Source organism: Mirounga angustirostris, unplaced genomic scaffold (assembly GCF_029215605.1).
Source record: "Mirounga angustirostris isolate CCGP_5_RB_7025 unplaced genomic scaffold, mMirAng1.0.hap1 SCAF_16, whole genome shotgun sequence".
Lineage (NCBI taxonomy): Eukaryota > Metazoa > Chordata > Mammalia > Carnivora > Phocidae > Mirounga > Mirounga angustirostris.
The window spans coordinates 46,909,081-46,931,096 of record NW_026991724.1 but is presented as its reverse complement, the minus strand read 5'-3'; the positions used below and the strand labels follow the sequence as shown (position 1 = coordinate 46,931,096).

General features: G+C 54.1%; 1 protein-coding gene across 1 annotated transcript in view; it reads left to right on the top strand.

Moving 5' to 3' along the window:
* The window catches only part of FCGBP (Fc gamma binding protein), a 46,598-nt gene extending 24,983 nt beyond the window's left edge, over nucleotides 1–21,615 (top strand). Inside the window, 13 exon segments of the mRNA XM_045892161.3 lie at nucleotides 778–1,369; nucleotides 1,507–1,706; nucleotides 3,599–3,740; nucleotides 5,721–6,058; nucleotides 7,006–7,579; nucleotides 7,960–8,576; nucleotides 9,265–9,808; nucleotides 10,651–11,222; nucleotides 11,491–12,064; nucleotides 13,087–13,286; nucleotides 17,826–18,209; nucleotides 21,344–21,563; nucleotides 21,566–21,615. Of these exon segments, the coding sequence (XP_045748117.2) occupies nucleotides 778–1,369; nucleotides 1,507–1,706; nucleotides 3,599–3,740; nucleotides 5,721–6,058; nucleotides 7,006–7,579; nucleotides 7,960–8,576; nucleotides 9,265–9,808; nucleotides 10,651–11,222; nucleotides 11,491–12,064; nucleotides 13,087–13,286; nucleotides 17,826–18,209; nucleotides 21,344–21,563; nucleotides 21,566–21,615 (5,007 nt within the window).
* Nucleotides 21,616–22,016: the final 401 nt, after the last annotated feature.

Genomic DNA, 22,016 nt, shown 5'->3' with positions numbered 1-22,016 from the left:
GTTACCACACGCATGGTGGCTTAAAACAACAGAAACTTGTTTTCTCACCGTTGTGGAGGCCAGAAGTCCAAACTCAAGGTGTTAGCAAGAGCCACCCTCCTTCCGAAGGCTCCAGGGGAGGCTCCTTCCTCGCCTCTTCCAGAGAATTCTCATGTTTTCCAGGTGTTCCTTGGCTCACGGCCACGACACTCCCATCACAGTCTTTGTCTTTTTTTTTTTAAGATTTTATTTATTTTAGAGAGAGAGAGAGAGTGCACGAGCAGGAGGGACAGAGGAAGAGGGAGAGAGAATCTCAAGCAGACTCCACGCTGAGCGCAGAGCCTGACGCAGGGCTCGATCTCACGACCAGAGCTGAAACAAGAGTCAGTTGCTCAACCGACTGTGCCACCCAGGCGTCCCCCCTGTCTTTGTCTTCACATGGCCTCTTTTCTTCTCTCTGTCTCCTTTTCTGGCTCTCGTCATTATACGAGGAAACTCATCACTGGGCATAGGGCCCACCCAGATCCAGGATGATCTTGAGATCATGACCCTAAGTAGGTCTGCAAAGACTCTTATTCCAAATAAGGTCACATTCAGGGGTTTTGGGCAGACATATCCTTTGGGGACCACCATTCGACCCACTTGCAAGACCTGATGATTATGCCCATTTTACAAATACGGGAACTAAGGCCCAGAGACTGGGAGGTCACATGGATCTCCAACGTCAGGCAAGGGCTCGAACGAGGGTCTGCCCTCCCAAAGTGCGCCGTCTGATGCGTGGCATCTCCTACCTCCCAGGTGAATGGTGTGGACATGAAGCTGCCCGTGGTGCTGGCCCAGGGCCAGGTCCGTGCCTCCCAGCACGGCTCGAACGTCGTGATCGACACTGACTTCGGCCTGCGTGTGGCCTACGACCTCACATACAACGTGCGGGTCACCGTCCCAGGCAACTACTACCAGCAGCTGCGTGGCCTTTGTGGGAACTACAACGGCGACGCCAAGGATGACTTCCAGAAGCCGGACGGCTCACAGGCAGGCAGCTCAAACGAGTTCGGTAACTCCTGGGAGGAGGCGGTGCCCGGCTCCCCATGCCTGCCACCGCCCACCTGCAAGCCCGGGGAGGATTGCAGCCCGGACCTCGAGTGCCCCCCTGAGCTGGAGGAGAAGTACAAGCAGGAGAAGTTCTGTGGGCTCCTCACCAGCCCCACTGGGCCTCTGGCCGCCTGCCACAAGCTGGTTGAGCCCCAGGGTCCCTTAGAAGATTGTGTCTTTGATCTTTGCCTGGGTGGCGGGAACGAGAGCATCCTCTGCAGCAGCATCCAAGCCTATGTGAGTGCTTGCCAGGCAGCCGGAGGCAACATTGGTCCCTGGAGGACTGAGTCATTCTGTCGTGAGTAAGGGGCAGAGAAGGGCGGGGGGTACTGAGGGGAAGAGGGAGGGGAGACTGAGGCTCAGAAGGGGCAGACACTGCAGCCCCTTCCGCAGAGCCCCTGGGAGGGGGCTCTGACCAACACTCCCTCTTTGCAGCGATGGCATGCCCCCCCAACAGCCACTATGAGCTCTGCGCAGACACCTGCTCCCTGGGCTGCTCGGCACTCAGCGCCCCCCCTCACTGCCCGGAGAGCTGCGCCGAGGGCTGCCAGTGTGACCCCGGCTTCCTCAGTGACGGCCAGGCCTGCGTGCCCATCCAGCAATGTGGCTGCTACCATAACGGTGTCTACTATGAGGTAGGAACCCGGTCACGGCAGGCAGAGACCAGGGCCTGCCCATCTCCCCACAGCCGGCTCCTTGGCCTCCTGAACATCTCTCCCACCCAGCCCTTCCCCTCCCCATGGCCCCACTGTGGTCCCGTTTGTCATCTCCCACCTGCTGCCTCCCTGCCCTCACTCTTGCTCCCTTGAGCCACCTTCCCCCATGGCAGCGGGAAGACCCTTCTCCATATGGCCGTGGACCCTGCAACTATAAACCTTCCCCTGGCTCCCCGAGTCTAGACTGTCTCTCTGACACAGCAGGTAACTCCCTCTGCTTGCCTCTCCCACCCTCATCCACTTACTCCTCTTTCTTCGATTTGCCTGTGTGTTTGTCTAAAGCCTATCTCCCTCAAAGGACCAGGAGCTCTGTGAAGGCAGGCGCCCTCTCTACTCTTCTCCTCATACAAATGAAAGTAGTAACAAGGGGCGCCTGGGTGGCTGTCGGTTAGGCGTCTGCCTTCAGCTCAGGTCATGGTCTCAGGGCCCTGGGATTGAGCCCCGCATCAGGCTCCTTGCACAGCGGGCAGTCTGCTTCTCCCTCTCCCTCTGCCTGCCGCTCCCCCTACTCATGCTCTCTCTCTCACTATCTCTGTCTCTGTGTCAAATAAATAAAATCTTTAAAAAAAAACAAAAGCGATAACAAAAGCAAATAGGTAGATGGTGCTTACCTCATACCAGTTACAGCTTTCAATGCCCCGGGCACAGTTTAGGTGCGTTACACATAGAGACGAACTTTTTATTATGACAATTTTCAAATATGCAAAAGTCACGAGAACAGTGTAATAAATCTCCATGGACCCATCACGCATCCTTGGTGATAACCACATTTTCTCCCTTCTTGTTTCCTCTCCAACCTGGATTATTATTTTTTTTTAATTTTTTTTAATTTTTTTTTTTTTTTTTGAGAGAGAGAGAATGAGAGACAGAGAGCAGGAGAGGGAGGAGGGTCAGAGGGAGAAGCAGACTCCCTGCTGAGCAGGGAGCCTGATGCGGGACTCTATCCAGGGACTCCAGGATCATGACCTGAGCCGAAGGCAGTTGCTTAACCAACTGAGCCACCCAGGCGCCCCTGGATTATTTTTTTAAAAACTCCCTTTTCCTTTCCCCTATACTTCATATGTATTACTAAATAAGTTATACTACCATAGGTAGGTGCTATTATTATCAGCAGCTTATAGATGAGGAAATTGAGTCATCAAGAGGTTAAGTAATTTTTTTAAAGATTTTATTTATTTGAGAGAGAGAGAGAGAGCCCGAGCGCACAAGCAAGGAGAGCGGGAGAGGGAGAAGCAGACTCCCTGCTGAGCAGGGAGCTCAAGGACTCAATCCCAGGACCCTGGGATCATGACACGAGCCAAAGGCAGACGCTTAACCAACTGAGCCACCCAGGCGCCGAGGTTAAGTAATTTGCACAGAGTGATACAGTTTGGAAATAGCAGAAACAGGCTTCAGACCCAGGCAGTTTGCTCCAGAGCCTTTGCTCTTTTTTTTAAATTTAAATTTAATTAATTAACACATAATGTATTATTGGTTTCAGAGGTAGAGGTCAGGGATTCATCAGTCTTATATAATACCCAGTGCTCATTACAGAGCTTTTGCTCTTAATTGGTATGTCACAACGCTTCTCATATAGAGCGGACATTGAGTGGGCATTTTGGAAAAATGAATGAATGAATGAATGAATGAATGAATGAAAGAATGAATGAATGAATTGGATCCCAAGGCCATGTGGTGCCTTAGGTCCACAGACGAGGGGCTGCCCTGCTGAAAGATGCCCTTTTCGTGTTCTCTGGACCCTCTGGCCCCGGAACACCTGAGATGCTGGTGTCAACTCCTGCCCTGATGGCCGTCGCCCTCTGTCCCCACAGCCAAACCAGACGATGCTCGTCGACAACTGCCAGCAGCAGTGTGTGTGCCACGCTGGGCAAGGTGTGGTGTGCCAGGCCCACAGCTGCAAGCCAGGACAGCTGTGCAAGCCCTCGGGAGGCGTCCTGAGCTGCATCACCAAAGGTGCTGGGCTGGGGCCGGGCGCAGGGCCCTGGGAACAGAGGACGAGGACTCCGGAGCAGAGGGTGGTGGAAACCCTGATTTTCACAGTGGGAGGCACAGAGGACGAAGGATTGAGGTCTCCACCTGGGGCCCCCTGGGCTGGGATTTCCAGGGCCAGGGGCAGAGGGCCTCCAGGCTGGGAGGCAGGGACTCTTATGGTAGCATCCAGGCTGTGGGGACCCCCAGGGCTAGGTTGCCTGGGGCAAGTGTCAGAGACCCTCAGCATAAAGTAAGGACAGGCAAACTTTTCTCCTACAGGGCCAGATGGTAAATACTTAAACTTGCAAGGCCTTAGAGTCTCAGTCATAACTACCCAACTCTGCCATCGTGGCATGAAATCAGCTGTAGGCTATGTAAGTGAGGAGCTGAGGCTCCAACGAAACTCATATTTGTAAAAAACAGGCAGCTGGCTGTGCCAGTGTTCGCGGACCACCGGTATGCAGGATTAGGCTCAGGGCTTCTAAACACCCCTTCAAGGTAGGCGTCTTGGGCAGAGATCCCACCAAGGCTGGGGTCTTCAATACAGGGCCCTCCTCAAGAGGAGGATCAGGATTTATAGGGTAACAGTCTCAGACATGGGACCCACCCTCCCTGATTAAGTCTAAGTGACAGAGCCGCCCCCAGGACTGGTTTCTTAGGGTGAAGGGCAGAGCATAATTCCTTATTCCCAAAGACAAGGGAATGGGACCTCCAGAACTGACTGAGGCCCTCAGTGCTGCTGGGCAGGCTCACAGGGACTCCCAGGGGTGGGGGGCGTAGCAGTCAGAGTTGGATCAGGAGACAAAAACCACAGAGTAGCTTCAATGCGGAGTTTAATCTACAGAATTTACTTGTAATCAAGTACTAGGGGGGTAAGAAGAACATGAATGAACAAAAGAAAAGCAGATGTCAGGAGCAGCCCCCGCCCCTAAAGCTAAAGCAGGGCACCCAGGGAAGGGAGGGAGGCCGAGAGGCAGATGTCATTGGAAGATGCAGCCGGAGCCTACTGGCTTAGAGGTTGTGCAGGCTGGAGCAAGCAGGCAGGAAGATCCTGGTGGAGTGCTCGCAAAACTCCCAAAACTCAGTGGGAAGCTGTGGGCCAGGGCCTAAGTGACTCTCCAGGAGGCCAGCTGGGGCCATGGACTGGCTGAGTGCGTCCCCTGCAGGCAAGGAGAGCAGAGCACCGTGAATCACAGCGGGAAGCTGCTCCCCGCTGCCTCGACCCTCCAGCGCTTTCTCCTGACAAAGCCCTCTATTGGTGGATCTGGAGCTGAGAGGCAATACACTGAAAATGGGCACGGGGAGGCGGCGCGGTGCGGAGGAAGTTTTAAGGCTGGAGTCTTAGGCACAGGGGTTCAAAAATAGGTCACAGATACAGTGGCCCTAGGGACAGAGTTTTAGACAAAGAGACCCTCAGAGATGGGCCTTTAGAAATGAGATTCCTCAAGGCCAGGGTCTCAGAGGCAGCCACCCAAGGGAGGCAGAGTTTTTCACAGAGGGACCCCCCAGGTCAGGATCTCAAATGTTGGGGCCTCTGGGGTTAAGTTCTCACCAGAAAGTTCCTCTAGTACCTTGGTTTAGCACAGAAACCTCCAGGACGGAGTCTCAGAGGGGGTGGCCCCCAGAAGGCTGGCAGCTTAGGCGCATAGGGAAATAAGGGCCCAGGTCTAGAACACAGAAAACCCTGGGGCTGTGGATGCCCTCTCATGGATGCCCTCAGGGCTGGCATCGCAGATAACGGGACCCCTTGGGGCTGGGTTCCAATGTAAGGACCCTACAGTCTGGGTCTTGGCTGCAAGGTCTCAGGCAGCAAACTGCCGGGCGTGGGTCTCAGTTGGGAGGCCCCTGATATCCATCCTCAGCCACCAGTACAGTAGCCTGGGGCAGAGACTGGGGCAGATGTTGGGGAGCAGCCGTCCTTTGGCCGGGCAGCCCTGGAATGTCCTCTCTCCCTGTCTCCAGACCCATGCCACGGTGTGACGTGTCGGCCACAGGAGACCTGCCAGGAGAAAGCTGGCCAGGCTGTGTGCGTGCCCAACTATGAGGCCACATGCTGGCTATGGGGCGACCCACACTACCACTCCTTTGATGGCTGGGACTTCGACTTCCAAGGCACGTGCAACTATGTGCTGGCAGCAGCTGGCTCCCAGGGGGGCAGCTCCCAGGGCCTGACCCCCTTCACCGTCACCACCAAGAATGAGAACCGGGGCAACCCTGCTGTGTCATATGTGAGGCTCGTTACCGTGTCTGCCCTCGGCTTCAATATCTCCATCCACAAAGGCGAGATCGGCAAAGTCCGGGTAAGTCGGGCAGCATGACCCCTGGAGCCCCCTGGTGGGGGCAAGGGGTCCTGCCAGCCTCGGTTAGGAGCTGAAGGCTCTGTCTTGGCCCAGGCCTGAAACAAAACGACAGCAAAACAACAATAGTTACAGCAATCGTCACCTCTCTGTTGGGAATTAAGCGAGCCTGGCCCTTTGCTAAGGGCTTGATGTAGGACTTCAGCACTTGCCTTTTTAGAGACCTGGGTTTGAATCCAGACTCCTTGTGAGCTGTGTGATGTTGGGCGAGTGATTTTTCTGGTGGGCCTCGATTTCCTTATCTGTGAAACGGGGATCCGGCTGAGAGCCCATGAATGTTTGTGAGGGAATAAATTAGAGGCCCAAAGCCTCCAACTGGAGTGAAATTCAGGGAGATGGGGAGAGGGGTGAGGGCTGGGGGGAGATGGGCCACCCTTCCTGCCCATGGTTGCAGATGAATGGTAGTCCACAGTGGGAGAGAGAAGTATGGAACAGGGTAGGTACTAGATAAATGTTGAGTGACTTGAAGAGATGTCCAGACACACAGAGATGCACAGGAGAGGAGGAGGGAGGGAGGGAATCACCGAGTGAGAGAGACACAGAGAAAGACCCAGAGAGAGAGAGAGAGAGAGATAAGTCTAGATATAGAGAAATAAGTCTAGATGTAGACAGAGGGAGAGATAACAGAGAGACAGAGAGAGTAGAGGAAGGGAGGGAGATGGAGAGCGAGAGACCCAGAAAAAGCAGTAGAGTGAGGCTTCATTCTCCAGGGCCTGGACTTCAGCAATGTCCGCAATGCTTGTCAAGTGACCTACAACCGTCAGTCAGTCGTAAGGGAAGCCTTGGCAGCCGCCAGCCATGGCAGGATGAGGGAGGGAGGCAGGGGGCCAGAGCTGGAGCCGCCACACCTCGAGTGAGCTCTGTTTGCCTCCTTCCTCTCCCCCCGCCAGGTGAACGGTGTGCTGACAGCGCTGCCCGTCTCTGTGGCCGGGGGCCGGATTTCGGTGACCCAGGGCGCATCAAAAGCGCTGCTGGTAACAGACTTTGGGCTTCAGGTCAGCTATGACTGGGATTGGCGAGTGGAGGTGACGCTGCCTAGTAGCTATCATGGCGAAGTGTTTGGGCTCTGCGGGAACATGGACCGTGACAGCAGCAACGACCGAGCCTTCCCCAACGGCACGCTGGCTCCCTCGATACCCGTCTGGGGCGGCAGCTGGCGTGCTCCAGGCTGGGACCTGCTGTGCTGGGATGAATGTCAGGGGAACTGTCCAACATGCCCTGAGGACCAGGTGGAGGAGTACAAGGGCCCTGGCTTCTGTGGACCCCTGGCCCCTGGCGTGGGAGGCCCCTTTGCTGCCTGCCATGCCCACGTGGCCCCCGACAGCTTCTTCAAGGGCTGTGTTCTGGATGTCTGCCTAGGCGGCGGGGCCCACGACATCCTTTGCCAGGCTCTGGCCGCCTATGCTGCTGCCTGCCAGGCCGCAGGGATTGCCATTAAGGACTGGAGGGAGCAGGCTGGTTGTGGTGAGTGTTGGGGAGCAGAGCAGGAGCTCGGGGTAAGGGGAGGGGTCCTGTCTCTGCCAGATTGGGTGGGTCTTACTTGGGTCTTTCTGGGTCGTTCTGTTTTTTCTTGCTCTCTCGGTCTCTGTTTTTGTCTCTCGGTCTCTTGGCGCTTATCTCTGTGTCTCCCTTTGTCTCTCTGCCTCTCCATTTCTCATTCTTTCTCTGCTTGTCTCTGTTTGGGTCTTCTTCTATGTCTCCCTCGCTGTCTATCAGTGTCTCTTGCTGTTTCCCTCAGTCCCTTTGTCTGTCCCTCTGTCTCTGTCTCCTCCCAATCCTCTGACCCCACCCCCCGACACCATTCCCTCTCTTTGTCTCCCTCCCACTCCTCGGTCCACCCACAGAGATCTCCTGCCCCAAGAACAGCCACTACGAGCTCTGTGGCCCAGCCTGCCCAGACAGCTGCCCGTCCCCTGCACCCCCCACGACCCCAAAGCCATGTGACGGCCCCTGTGCCGAGGGCTGCCAGTGTGACTCGGGCTTCGTGTGGAGCGCCGACCGCTGCGTTCCCCTGGATGGTGGCTGTGGCTGCTGGGCCAACGGCACATACCACGAAGCTGGCAGCGAGTTCTGGGCTGACGCCACCTGCTCCCAGAGGTGCCGCTGCGGGCCTGGGGGTGGCTCGCTGGTCTGCAAGCCTGCCAAGTGCGGGCTAGGTGAACAATGTGCCCTGCTGCCCTCGGGCCAGCATGGCTGCGAGCCTGTCAGCACAGCGGAGTGTCAGGCCTGGAGTGACCCCCATTACATCACCCTGGATGGGCACCAGTTCGACTTCCAAGGCAACTGCGAGTACCTTCTGAGCACGCCCTGCAATGCGCTGCCCCCGGGGGCTGAGAACTTCACCGTCACTGTAGTCAACGAGCACCGGGGCAGCCAGGCAGTCAGCTACACTCGCAGTGTCACCCTGCACATCTATAAACACAGCCTGACCCTCAGTGCCCAATGGCCCCGGCAGCTGCAGGTGAGGGGCCTGGAGCCAGACGGGAGCACATGCCAGCCCTGGGGTTGTCTGGGACAGTTAGGAGTTTGCCAGTCCCCTGATTACCTTTCACAGGTTAGCCGGGCATGATGCAGGGGTTCGGAGTATAGGCCTTGGAGCAGGAGGGCTGGGAGCAGTGGCTTCCCCGTTTCTTAGATAATTCCTTTAGTTTGGCCTTAGTTTATTCCACTGTAAAATGGGTCTAAGGAAAGTACCTGCTTCGGAGGGTAGTGTGAGGAAGCAGCGGCATCGTGTCTATAGATGCTCGTTATTACTACTACTACCGCTATCATTATTTTTATTTATTTATTTATTTATTTATTTATTTACTTACTTACTTACTTACTTATTTGAGAGAGAGAGAATGAGAGACAGAGAGCATGAGAGGGAGGAGGGTCAGAGGGAGAAGCAGACTCCCCGCCGAGCAGGGAGCCCGATGCGGGAACTCGATCCCGGGACTCCGGGATCACGACCTGAGCCGAAGGCAGTCGCTTAACCAACTGAGCCACCCAGGCGCCCCCCGCTATCATTATTATTATTACAAAGGGTAGATCACAGGCTCAGGGATCCACCCTCCCCTCCCCTGCCCCCACCCCCGTGGGTAGTGGAGTCAAAATTCGAACCTGTACCCGCACCGTTCATCGCCCCCACCCCTACCCCGTGCCCGCAGGTGGACGGTAAGCTCGTGGCGCTGCCCTACCAGCTGGACTCGCGCCTGCGCGCGTACGTGAGCGGCGCCGACGTGGTGGTGACCGCGGCCGCCGGGCTCTCTCTGGCTTTCGACGGGAACAGCTTCGTGCGCCTGCGCGTGCCGGCGCCGTACGCGGGCGCCCTCTGTGGCCTGTGCGGGAACTACAACCAGGACCCCGCCGACGACCTGAAGGCTGTGGGCGGGAACCCCGCCGGCTGGCAGGTGGGCGGCGAGCCGGGCTGCGGGGAGTGCGTGCCCGGGCCGTGCCCGCCGCAGTGCACAACCGAGCAGCAGGGGGCCTTCGCCGGCCGGGACGCCTGTGGCGTGATCTCCGCCGCCGACGGCCCGCTGGCGCCCTGCCACGGCCTCGTGCCTCCGGAGCAGTACTTCCGGGCCTGCTTGCTGGATGCCTGTCAGGCCCAGGGCCATCCGGGAGGCCTCTGCCCTGCCGTGGCGGCCTACGTGACAGTCTGCCAGGCCGCGGGAGCCCAGCTCGGCGAGTGGAGGCGGCCGGACTTCTGTCGTGAGTACTGATGCGTGCCCGGTCCACATAATGGGGGTCTCCCCGCCTCCCCCTTTTCGCGGCTCTAAGACAAGAGCTTCTCCTCCACCATGGGGTTCGGCACCACCTTGCCTCGCCTGAGCCAGATAGCTCCTGTCCAGAAAACCACCTTGGCATTCACACACTGAAATGCACCAGGCCACCTACTGCAATGGGCGAGACTCAGATACACCTGCTCAGAAACCCCAGGTCCACTATCCTCTCAGGGATTCATGTGTTGATATCCCAGTTAGATAGACTGGGGTGGTTGAGGCTGCGAAAGCTACACAGCAAGATACACCTGGTCAGGTAGATTCTCTCAGGTAGCCCTGGTGAGAGAGACCTAGAGAGTTGGTCCCATGCACCTACACTGTTTCAAACACTGAAATACACAAGGTCAGATAGAATTAGTCTGATAACCTCAGACAGGGACTCTCCTGGTTAGAGGCACTTGGGCAGAGACCCCCAGGTAGAATCATGACCCTGATGTAGCCCCAGGTAGATATATACAGGCTCATGGTGGCATCATCCAGGGCAGTTCCCCTCAGACACATCGCCTTGGTCAAATTTATCCTGTCAGCTTCATCCCATCAGATACACATGGTCAGAGTCACGCTGACACCAACCTTGTCAGAGAGACTGCATCAGAGGCTCCAGGTCAGACATCCACCAGCCGGGTAGACTCAGGTGGCTTCCTCCCGGAGACACAGATACATTTGGCCCCACGCCCCATTCACACTCACCTGGGCAGGTTCTCCCGCTCTGCGCCTCCACTGTGCCGCTCCCTCGCAGCCGCCTGGCTCAGTCCCTCTCGCTCCCCACAGCTCTCCGGTGCCCTGCCAACAGCCACTACAAGCTCTGCGGGGACTCCTGCCCTGTAAGCTGCCCGAGCCTCTCTGCGCCCGAGGGTTGCGTGCAGAGCTGCCGGGAGGGCTGCGTCTGTGATGCCGGCTTCGTGCTCAGCGGCGACACCTGTGTGCCGGTGGGCCAGTGCGGATGCCTCCACGAGGGCCGCTACTACCCACTAGGCGAGTCCTTCTACCCAGGCCCTGAGTGTGAGCGGCTCTGTGAGTGTGGGCCGGGCGGCCAGGTCACTTGCCAGGAGGGCCCGGCCTGCAGGCCCTACGAGGAGTGCCGAGTAGAGGACGGAGTCCAGGCCTGCCACCCTACAGGCTGTGGCCGCTGCGTGGCCAGTGGGGGCCTCCACTACATTACCCTCGATGGGCGTGTCTATGACCTGCACGGTTCCTGCTCCTACGTCCTGGCCAAAGTCTGCCACCCACAGCCTGAGGACGAGGACTTTAGTATCGTGCTTGAGAAGGATGCCACCGGCGATCTCCAACAGCTGGTGGTGACTGTGGCTGGCCAGGTTGTGAGACTGGCTCGGGGTCCAAAGGTGAGTGGACGTGGCCTTACCCTGGGGGGCTGAGCGGGATAGGGCCCACCCTGAGGGTTCTGAGGGAGCTGTGACCCCGCCCCAAGGCGAGTGAGGGGGACAGAGATCTGAGGGTCTGAAGGGGACACAGTCCCACTCTCGGGCAGTCCGAGGGACATGGTCCGACCCCAAAGGGCCTGTGAGGGACATAGCTCCACCCCAGGAGTCTGAGGGGACTGCCTCACCCGTGGTTCTGTGAGTCCCTGACCCCCCTGGCCTTTCCACCCAGGTCACCGTGGACGACAAGGCTGTGGCCCTGCCTGTGGCTGTGGGTCGCGTGCGGGTGACTGCCGAGGGCCGGAACATGATTCTGCAGACCACCAAGGCACTGCGGCTTCTCTTTGATGGCGATGCCCATGTCCTCATATCCATCCCCAGCCCCTTCCGTGGCCGGGTCTGTGGCCTCTGTGGGAACTTCAACAGCAACTGGACCGACGACTTTGTCCTGCCCAGCGGCGCTGAGGCCCCCAGCGTGGATGCCTTTGGGGCCGCATGGCGGGCCCCCAGCTCCTCCCAGGGCTGTGGCGAGGGCTGTGGGGCCAGTGGCTGCCCCGTGTGCTTGGCCGAGGAGACGGCACCATATGAGAGCAACCAGGCCTGCGGTCAGATCCGGGACCCCCAGGGCCCTTTTGCAGCCTGCCACGCGGTGCTGAACCCCTCTGAGTACTTCCGCCAATGCGTGTACGACCTGTGTTTCCACAAAGGCAACACCACCTTCCTCTGCCGCAGCCTGACAGCCTACACAGCGGACTGCCAGGCGGTCGGTGGGACCGTGAAGTCCTGGAGGACAGACAGCTTCTGCCGTGAGTGTCCGGGAGGGCCCTCGAAAGACTCCAGACCTGGCTCAGGGACACCCCCCTGACCTGCTCCTGTCCCGTCTGCATCTCAGGAGCAGCCCCTCCCTCTGGAAGGCTCCCCCCCTCACCCAGCTTCTCCTGCAGCACACCCTGCTGACCTCCCTCCTTCCCCCCGAATTGGTCCTTCTCAGACTCCTTTCAGGGGCCCACCGTCCTGAAATCACAGACACAGTTCTTCCTCAGGGCTCATCCTGAGCCCTTTCTGTGGGGACCTGGGAGGGCTAGTCAGGCAGGTCCGCAGCTCACATGAGAAAGCCTGAATCTGGCTTATCTGGACACCCCGGGATGGGACCATATCCCCTCAGATCCCCAGGCCGGGACTGTACCTCTCAGATACCCCCAGTTAGGGGTATGTTTCCTTCAAACTCCCAGGGTAGGGCCGTGTCTTGTTCTTTCTCCTCAGGACAGCACCTATGTCCAGAGCCATTATCCACCCCTTATGGCTCTTGATTTGTCCTCAGGGCTGATAGTGGACACTATCTGTCTTCAGCCCCAACCTCTCTCTTGACTGCCAGTCTCGAGGGTCCAGCAGCTTCCTAAACACTTGCCCTTGGGTGTCCTTGGGGTCCCTCACACCTGCTGTGTTCCCATATGACATCAGCATTTTACCCCAAACCTGATCCTCCCATTCCCTGATCCCAGTCCTCATCTTGGGACAGCCGTGCCACCCGCCAATTGCTCAGCCAGAGCCCAGGGCGTCACCCGGGAGGCTTCCCCTGGGTCCTTACAACTCCCTGTTTTTGCCCCCATCCTGGCCCTGGACCCTCCGCCTCTGCTTCCCCAATGCGGCCCTGACCATGCTGGGCCGTCACTATCGATCCCACTGACATGAGCTCCACAGGGCAGGGCCCGAGGCTGTCTTCCTAGCTGGCGTCCCCAGCACTGTCAACTGAGATCCTGGTGTGCGGGGAGGCCGGGGTCAGTGTTGGGGCCGCAGGCCTGACCCGCCCCGCCTCCTCCCTCTGCAGCCCTCCAGTGCCCCGCTCACAGTCACTACTCCACCTGCACGCGCTCCTGCCAGGGCTCCTGCGCCGCCCTCTCGGGCCTCACGGGCTGCACCAGCCGCTGCTTCGAGGGCTGCGAGTGTGATGACCGCTTCCTGCTCTCGCACGGCACCTGCGTCCCCGTACAGAACTGTGGCTGCGTCCATAACGGCCAATACTTGCCGGTGAGGGAGGGTGGAGGAGTTCGAGGGAGACTCGGGGCTTCTTTTTTTTTTTTTTAAGATTTTATTCATTTATTTGACAGAGAGAGACACAGCGAGAGGGAACACAAGCAGGGGGAGTAGGAGAGGGAGAAGCAGGCTTCCCGCGGAGCAGGGAGCCCGATGCGGCGCTCGATCCCAGGACTCTGGGATCGCGCCCTGAGCCGAAGGCAGAGGCTTAACGACTGAGCCACCCAGGCGCCCGAGACTCGGGGCTTCTTTACTGACCTCCTCAAGGATGGGGACTTCACACCAGAGAAATCTATTTTCCCAGAGTTCTGAAGGCCAGTGTTAGAAATCAGGGTTCCTGGGGCAAAATCAAGGTGTAGGCAGGACGGCACACTCTTCAGAGGCTCCAGGGGAGAATCCATTCCTTGCCTCCCTCTCTGCCCCAGTTTTTGGTGGCTACAGGCATTCCTCGGCTTGTGGCCACCACCGATTTCTCTTCTGTGTCACATTTCCCCTCCTTCTGTGTGTGTGTCATAAAACCTCCCCATGCCTCCCTTTTCTAAGGATACACGTGATTACATTTAAGTCCCACCCAGATAATCCAGGACAGGCTCTCCATCTCAAGATCCTTAATTCATCACAGGCTGCAAACACCCTTTTTCTGTATAAGGTAACATTGACTGGTTCCAGGAATTGGGGCTGGATATATTTGGGAGACAATTATTTGGCCTCCTACAGTCCCCTCTCTGAGCCTCATTTTCTTTATGGGGTTAATCATCATCCTGGCATTATAGGTGTCTGAGGATTGGGTGCCATTGTGCCTGAAGGGCACCCGCTGGGCACCGGGCCTCTCCGTCTGTCTCCATCATACAGTAAAAATACCAGCAATTTACAATAGCACAGTAGGTGGTGAAGTTGACAATTGTCTCCTGATGGAAGTTGAAAGTGAATGGGATTTATTTTTGTGCTTGATGCTTTCTGTGCTCTTGCGATGCCCCAAGTTTGTTACAGGTGTTAATTCATTTAGTGATCATAACAACCCTATGAGACGGGCACCATTGTGACAAGGAGAAGTCAGCCCAAAACTGTCCCTTAGCAAGTGGTGATGCTGGGATTCACACCCCAGCAGCCCGGACCCATCCTCTGAACGACTAGGCATCCTACCTGCTCAGAAGCATATTTATCAAGTAAAGGAAAGATGACTGACCACATTCCACCCTCATTTATCTGCATCGTTTTATTAATGGCAGAAAACTAGGCTAGAAGGCCTGGAAGTGCAAGACTTCTGGGGAAGGAAATGCCAAACTTCTCCTTCCTCTGGGGGTCACTGCCTACAAGAAGCTCTCCCTGATCCCCTAGGCTGGGTTAGGTATTACCCCAGTGCTTCCCCCATCCCAGCGCTGACCAGTCTGCCTGTGCTAGAAGGTTTCTTGGATTTATGAGTCTGGCATTCACCAGAGAAGTCTGGGCTAGAGATACAGATGAGCGAGCCATCTATATAGAGATGGTATTTAGCTCTTTTGTTCCATTCATTCATTTCCTTTAATGTTTTCAGACTTCAATTTTATTTTTTAAATTAACATATAATGTATTATTTGTTTCAGGAGTATAGGTCTGTGATTCCTCCATCTTACATAATACCCAGTGCTCATTACAGCACATACCCTCCCTAATGTCTCTCACCCAGTTACCCTATCCCTCCACCCCACTCCCCTCCAGCAACCCTCAGTTTGTTTCCTACGATTAAGAGTCTCCTATGATCAAGTATGTTCCTCTCTGGTTTCATCTTGTTTCATTCTTTCCTCTCTTCCCCGGTGATCCTCTGTTTTGTTTCCTAAATTTCACATACGAGTGAGATCATATGATAATTGTGTCTTTCTCTGATTGACTTATTTTGCTTAGCATAAAACCCTCTAGTTCCATCCACGTTGTTGCAAATGGCGAGATTTCATTTTTTGATGGCTGCGTAATATTCCATTATATATATATATTCCACATGTTTATCCATTCATCTGCTGATGGGTGTCTGGGCTCTTTCCATCGTTTGGCTATTGTGGACATTGCTGCTATAAACATCGGGGTGCACGTACCCTTTTGGATCCCTACTTTTGTATCTTTGGGGTAAATACCCAGTAGTGCAATTGCTGGATCATATGGTAGCTCTATTTTCAACTTTTTGAGGAACCTCCATACTGTTTTCCAGAGTGGCTGCACCAGCTTGCATTCCCGCCAGCAGTGTAGGAGGGTTCCCCTTTCTCCGCATCCTCGCCAGCATCTGTCGTTTCCTGACTTGTTAATTTTAGCCATTCTGACTGGTGTGAGGTGGTATCTCATTGAGGTTTTGATTTGTATTTCCCTGATGCCGAGTGATGTTGAGCATCTTTTCATGTGTCTGTTGGCCATTTGGATGCCTTCTTTGGAGAAATGTCTGTTCATGTCTTCTGCCCATTTCTTAATTGGATTATTTGTTCTTTGGGTGTTGTTTGATAAGTTCTTTATAGATTTTGGATACTAGCCCTTTATCTAATATATCATTTGCAAATATCTTCTCTCATTCTCTCGCTTGTCTTTTGGTTTTGTCGACTGTTTCCTTTGTAGTGCAAAAGCTTTTTATCCTGATGAAGTCCCAATAGTTCATTTTTGCCTTTGTGTCCCTTGCCTTTGGAGACGTGTCTAGCAAGAAGTCGCTGTGGCCAAGGTTGAAGAGGTTGTTGCCTGTGTTCTCCTCTAGGACTTTGATGGATTCCTGTTTCACATTTAGATCTTTCATCCATTTTAAGGAAATGATCCAGTTTCATTCTTCTGCATGTAGCTGTCCAGTTTTCCTAACACCATTTGTTGAAGAGACTGTTTTTTTTCCATTGGACATTTTTTCCTGCTTTGTTGAAGATTAGTTGACCACAGAGTTGAGGGTCCATTTCTGGGTTCTCTATTCAGACTTTTATTTTTAAAGAATTCAAACTTAAGGAAATGTGAAAGAATCATACAAAGAACTCCTGTATACCTTTCCTTTAGGTTCTTGTTGACCTTTTGACAAGTTTGCTTTTTTTTTTAAGATTTTATTTATTTATCTGAGAGAGAGAGAGTACTCATTCTTGAGCAAGGGGGAGGAGCTAAGGAGAGGGAGAAGCAGACTCCCTGCTAAGCAGGGAGCCCAATATGGGACTCGATTCCAGGACCCTGAAATCATGACCTGAGCCAAAGGCAGACGTTTTTTGTTTGTTTGTTTAAAGATTTTATTTATTTGACAGAGCGAGAGAGCACAAGCAGGGGGAGCAGTAGAAGGAGAGGGAGAAGCAGGCTTCCTGCTGAGCAAGGAGCCCGATGCGGGGCTCGATCCCAGGACCCTGGGATCATGACCCGAGCCGAAGGCAGACGCTTAACCATCTGAGCCACCCAGGCACCCCAAGCCAAAGGCAGAAGTTTAACTGACTGAGCCACCCAGGCGCCCCGACACGTTTGCTTTATCATCCTCTCTATATAAGTATATATGCACATTTTTTATGAACTATTTGAGAGTGATGCTGACATAGTGCCCCTTTACCCCTTAGTACTTTAGCATTTCCTAAGAATAAGGAAATTCATTTACATGATTATGATGTGATTAATTTCAAAATCGGGAAATGAACACTGATTCAATACTATAAATATTCCATTTGAATTTTATTGGTGGTCCCAATAATATCCTCTATGACAATCACCCACCCCCCTCGGCCAGAGTCCAAATGAGGATCAGACGCTGCTTTTGATGAGATTTGATGAGATCACCAGGTAGTGAACACAGAGAGAGAAGAAAAAGGTCTAAGGACTGTGCCCTGAGCAAAGTAGCAGTTAAGGATTTGGGAGATGAGGACAACTTGAGAATGCAGTGAAGAGAAAGCAGCCAGTCAGAGAAAAAAATTATCTCCCGGAGTTGGGTTCCCGGGGTCCCATGGTCTAGGCTGTGGGTGTCAAGACTCTGGTCTCTCTGTCCTACCTGGTATCAGTTGGCTTTTACTGGGTTACAAACTACCCCAAAACATAGTGGCTTAAAACAACTATTTGTTGAGGTCATGATTCTGGGAGTCTGCTCTTTGGGGTGGACTCAGCTGGGTGGTTCCTCCGCTGTTCCGGGAATCACTCATACATCTCTAGCCCTGCGACGGGTCCGCTGAGGGCTGCCTGGCATACAATGTGACAGCTGGGACCATTGTCTCTGTTCCGTGGAGTCTCATCCTCCAGCAGGCTAGCCCATGCTTGTTCTTATGGGCAGGGTTCCAAGAAAGAGAGAGAGAAGAAGGGAGGAAGGAAGGGAGAGAGAGAGAGAAGGAGAGAAAACTGCGGTCCCATGAAGTCCAACCTTGAACCTGGGGCGGCATTGCTTCTGCTGCCTTATAACAAGCCAAGCATAGCGTTAAGGTGAACCCAGATTCCTGGGGAAAGGGGAAGTAAACTCCGTGGTTCAATGGAAGTTGGTGCCAAGTCACTCTATGTAGATACAGAGGGTTTGGGAGATTGCGGCCATGGGCGCCATCTGCCGCACCCCCGCCATCTGGCCCCTCTCTCTGTGCACAGGTGAACTCCTCACTGCTGAGCTCAGACTGCCGCCAGCACTGTTCCTGCTCCCCAAACACTGGCCTGACGTGCACGGCAGCCAGCTGTGGGCCAGACCGGGTCTGTGAGGTCCGGGCCGGGATCCAGAACTGCTGGGCCCCCCAGGGTCTCTGTTCCCTCTCTGTGGATGCCAACCTCACCACCTTCGATGGGTCCCATGGAGCTTTCCGCTCCCAGGGCATCTACGAACTGTCTTCCCACTGCCCGGGGCTACCAGACACCATTCCCTGGTTCCGTGTGGTGGCTGTCGTCCAGGCCTGTGAAGGCAAAATTGAACCTGTGAACCAGGTTCACATCTTCTTCAAGGACGGGCTGGTGCTTCTGAGCTCAGAGAACGGAGTATGGGTAAGCCTGGGTGTGGGGGCACGTCTCCCCTGGGCTTTTGTCCTTCCTGCTGCCATGCCCCTACAATCCTGGCTGCCCATCTGCCTTGTGCTTTCTTTATCCAGATCTCTGTAGTTTAGTCTCTGGATTGGTATTTGTCTCAGTATTTCAAACTTAGTCTCTCTGTTCCGGCTGAGTTCTTGAGGAGCGAAAACACGCTCAAGTCAATTAGTTGTTTTGATCATAGAGTTAGTCTAAACTCTATTGGTTATAAGCAGCAGAAACCCGAATTCAGATTGCCTTGAGCAAAAAGGAACTTCTTGGCCCTCCAGAACTAGAAAATCCAGGGGTAGAGCCTCAGGCGTAGCTGGATCCAGGTGCCCTGGCGGTATTATCTGGATTTGTACCTCTATCTTTTGGACTTCATATTCATCAAATCAGTTTCATTCTTTTTAGTTCCCCACAAAGACAGGGACCATTATCTCCATTTCACACAGAGGATAAACGAGGGCCCAAGAAGGTGAAATCATTCGTTCAAGGCATTCAGACAGTGCCTGGGAGAGATCCAGGCTTTGAACCCACCAGCACAAGGCTCAGTTCCCAACCACGTTGGTGGGAACACGGTGCTGGGGATAACTGTGGATACAAGGGGCCACGATCGTGTCCAAGTGCAGTGTTCAGTAGGAAGTTCTCCTGGACTCTGATGATGCTGGGCCACTGATCCTTCCCTCTTCCTGTCCCTCAGCTTTCTCTTCGGGACCCCCTCGGCCTATCATTGTCTGCCTCCAAAAGAGTCTGTTCCAGCCCTGGTGCCCCCTCCCTTTGCCCCTTGACTTCCTCTCACGTACATTTGCATTTGCCAAAACCATGGTTCTCGCCACCCCCATTCCAGATTTCTGAGAGAGAATCTGGCCAAACTGAGGACTGATGGCTGACTTACAGTCCAGTCATTCACGGCCCGCATGGGAGAGTCCCAGACCCAAACACGGACGTCAGGCCACACTGAAGTTCCTAGAGGAGCATATCCCTATTTTTATGACCTGTTTATTGATTGCAGAGACATCCACTGGGGTCTTCTGGGTTCAGTGGAGGGAGACAGCTGGTGCTCCACACACAACCCCCTCAGTGGATGGTCTGCATCCCCCCACCAGCGCATGGAGATGGGCCGAGACACAGCCCTGCTGGAAACAGGGAGGCTTGTGTTCTCTCTTTCAGGTAATCTGGACCACTCATTCCTTTTCTCAAGCCATCTCCTTGATCCATAATTCAGCTTAACAGACACCTACTCTTGACCTCCCCTTGCCCCTCTGTCGAGAGAAACAGTTCTCTACAGAGCTGACAGATGCTCTAGAACTGGGAATTAGATCAGGTGGAAAACTCTGTGGTGGCTTCCTAGAGCAGCATTCCAAACTCAAGCCTCCTCCCTTCCTTGGCCTACGGACAAGGCTTTGTGTGATCTGACTCCTGCTGGCCTCCAGCCCCGTTTCCAGTAACTCCATCCCTTGTTAGCTATACTCATGACAGGCCGGGCTGACCTTTCAGCAAACCAAGCTTGTCCCTACCTCGGGCCTTCACGTGTGCTGTTCCCACTGCTGCAAGGCTCTTCTCCCAGGTGGTCTGAGTTGACACCTTCTTGTCCTCCAGGTCTCGGTTCCAGCACTGCTTCTCCAGAAAGGCCTTTCCTGACCACCTACAGAAGTTCCTCCTCTCCATCCCAGTCTCCATGCTATCGCTCTATTTGATTTCCTTCAAGACACTTCTCTCTCTCTCTCTGAAGTCATCCATTATTTGTTTGTGTTTGTTGCCTTTTGCCATCCCTAGAATATAATCCTCAGGTGGGCAGTAGTCCTGTCCATCTTGATTGTCACTTTGTCCCCAGTACCCAGAACGGGGCCTGGCCACCCAAAGAGGATTCCCAGGAAAAGGTTGTTTTTGTGAATACATTCAGCTCTGTTCCCACTACAACAGCAGACCATGCGCTGAGTGACACAGATGATTCAGACCCAGTTCTTTTACTTCCAAAGCTTGAAGCCTGGTGAAATTTTGCATCCACCCCTCCAACTATCCTTCACTACGTCTATCTCTCTTTCTCTCCTTCCTTCCAGCCATCTAGTCTTCTACCCCTGTTTCCCATTTCCCCTCTCTCCTTCCCTCCATTTTCCCTTCCCCTATTCCTTCTTTCCTTCTACCCATCCACCCAACAATCCAAGCACGCATCCACCCATCCACCACCAATCCATCCATCCATCCACCCACCCATCATCCATCCATCAACCCATCCACCCACCAGTCCATTCATCCATCCACCCACCCATCATCCATCCATCCACCCACCCATCATCCATCCATCCACCCACCCATCATCCATCCATCCATCCACCCATCCATCCATCCATCTATCCATCCACCCATCTATCCATTCATCCATGCATCCATCCATCCATCCATCCAGATAATATCTACCTATCTTTCCAATCAACTGGCAGAGGAAGACTCAGACAGAAATCATTTAGAAAAAAAGAACTTTTATTTCAAAGAAGGTTCTCTAGGGAGTCTAGCTCTAGAAGGATTAACTCATCAATGAAAATAAACAACAGTTATTTAAAGGAAAAAACTCATATGGTTCCCAAGGTTACTGAGTTCACAGCTTATGACAGAGAAACAGTAATTTTCTCACATGATTATGATACTTTCTAGGTCATTAATTGTCTTTAGACATCAGCACTGAAAAAATAAGGCATGAAGTTGCTTTTGTTAGGGAACCAGTAACTTACAAACACATACAAGTGTTTTTTTATTTTGAAAAGCAGAACCAGACAGGATGATGCTGGGGTTCGATTGTGTGTTTATCTGTCTGGTACAAAGTGCTCCTCGCCACCCCAGCTGCCCTTGGAATGTTTTGTGCATCCTTACTTATCCATTGACCCATCTCTCTGTCAACCCATCTGTCCTTTTAACCATCTGTCCAAATCGCCAGCTAGCTTATGTATGCCTGTCTCCATACAGTGCTTCCATCCATATCTTTGTCTCTTTTGGCACCTGTGTCTCTGCTTTTGCTCCTTGAACTTGTTGTCCTCCTTGGAGTCTCCATCCTGGTAACCCTCCAGCATTTTTGTGGCTCTAGCCTCACCTCTGTTTTCCCCTACCACCACCAGGTGAATGGTCTCCATGTGTCTCTCCCAGTTGAGTTATCAGCATCTGTGTCCATACATAAGAATCCCGATGGCTCCGTGAGTGTTAATCAGAAAGCAGGAATCCAGGTGTGGCTTCGCAGCAAAGGGCAGCTGGCTGTGATGGTCAGCGAAGACCATGCCGGGAAGCTGTGTGGGGTCTGCGGAAACTTTGATGGGGACCAGACCAATGACGGGCATGACTCTGGAAGATGATGACGGAGAGCTGGAAAGCGCAGGACTTCTCCCCATGGTGAGGGATATAGCATGGAAGCCAGGCCACTTGGGGCAGGGGCACCTGGGTCCTCATGGGAAGGGGGCAGTCAGGGTAAGTGCTCAGTCTGTAAGAGGAAGTGCTAAGAGTCTGTCTCTTACAGTGACAGCTGATCAGTCATCTACTGGGAATGAGGACTTCACGACCTGACCCTCCTGGAGATTGCAATAATTGGAGGGTGCACAGTGTCCCTGTGTGCCCCTACACTGTTCTACCCCTTTGGGGAGCCGCCGAGGCCAACTGTGAGAGCATTGAATAAATATCTTAGGCTAAGCTGCATGCCAATGTGTCTGTCTTATGCCTTCTCCTCCCTGACTTTCCTTCTTGCACAGCAGCTGCCAGATGCCTGGGGCATCTGGCACACAAGGAATATTTATTGGGGGG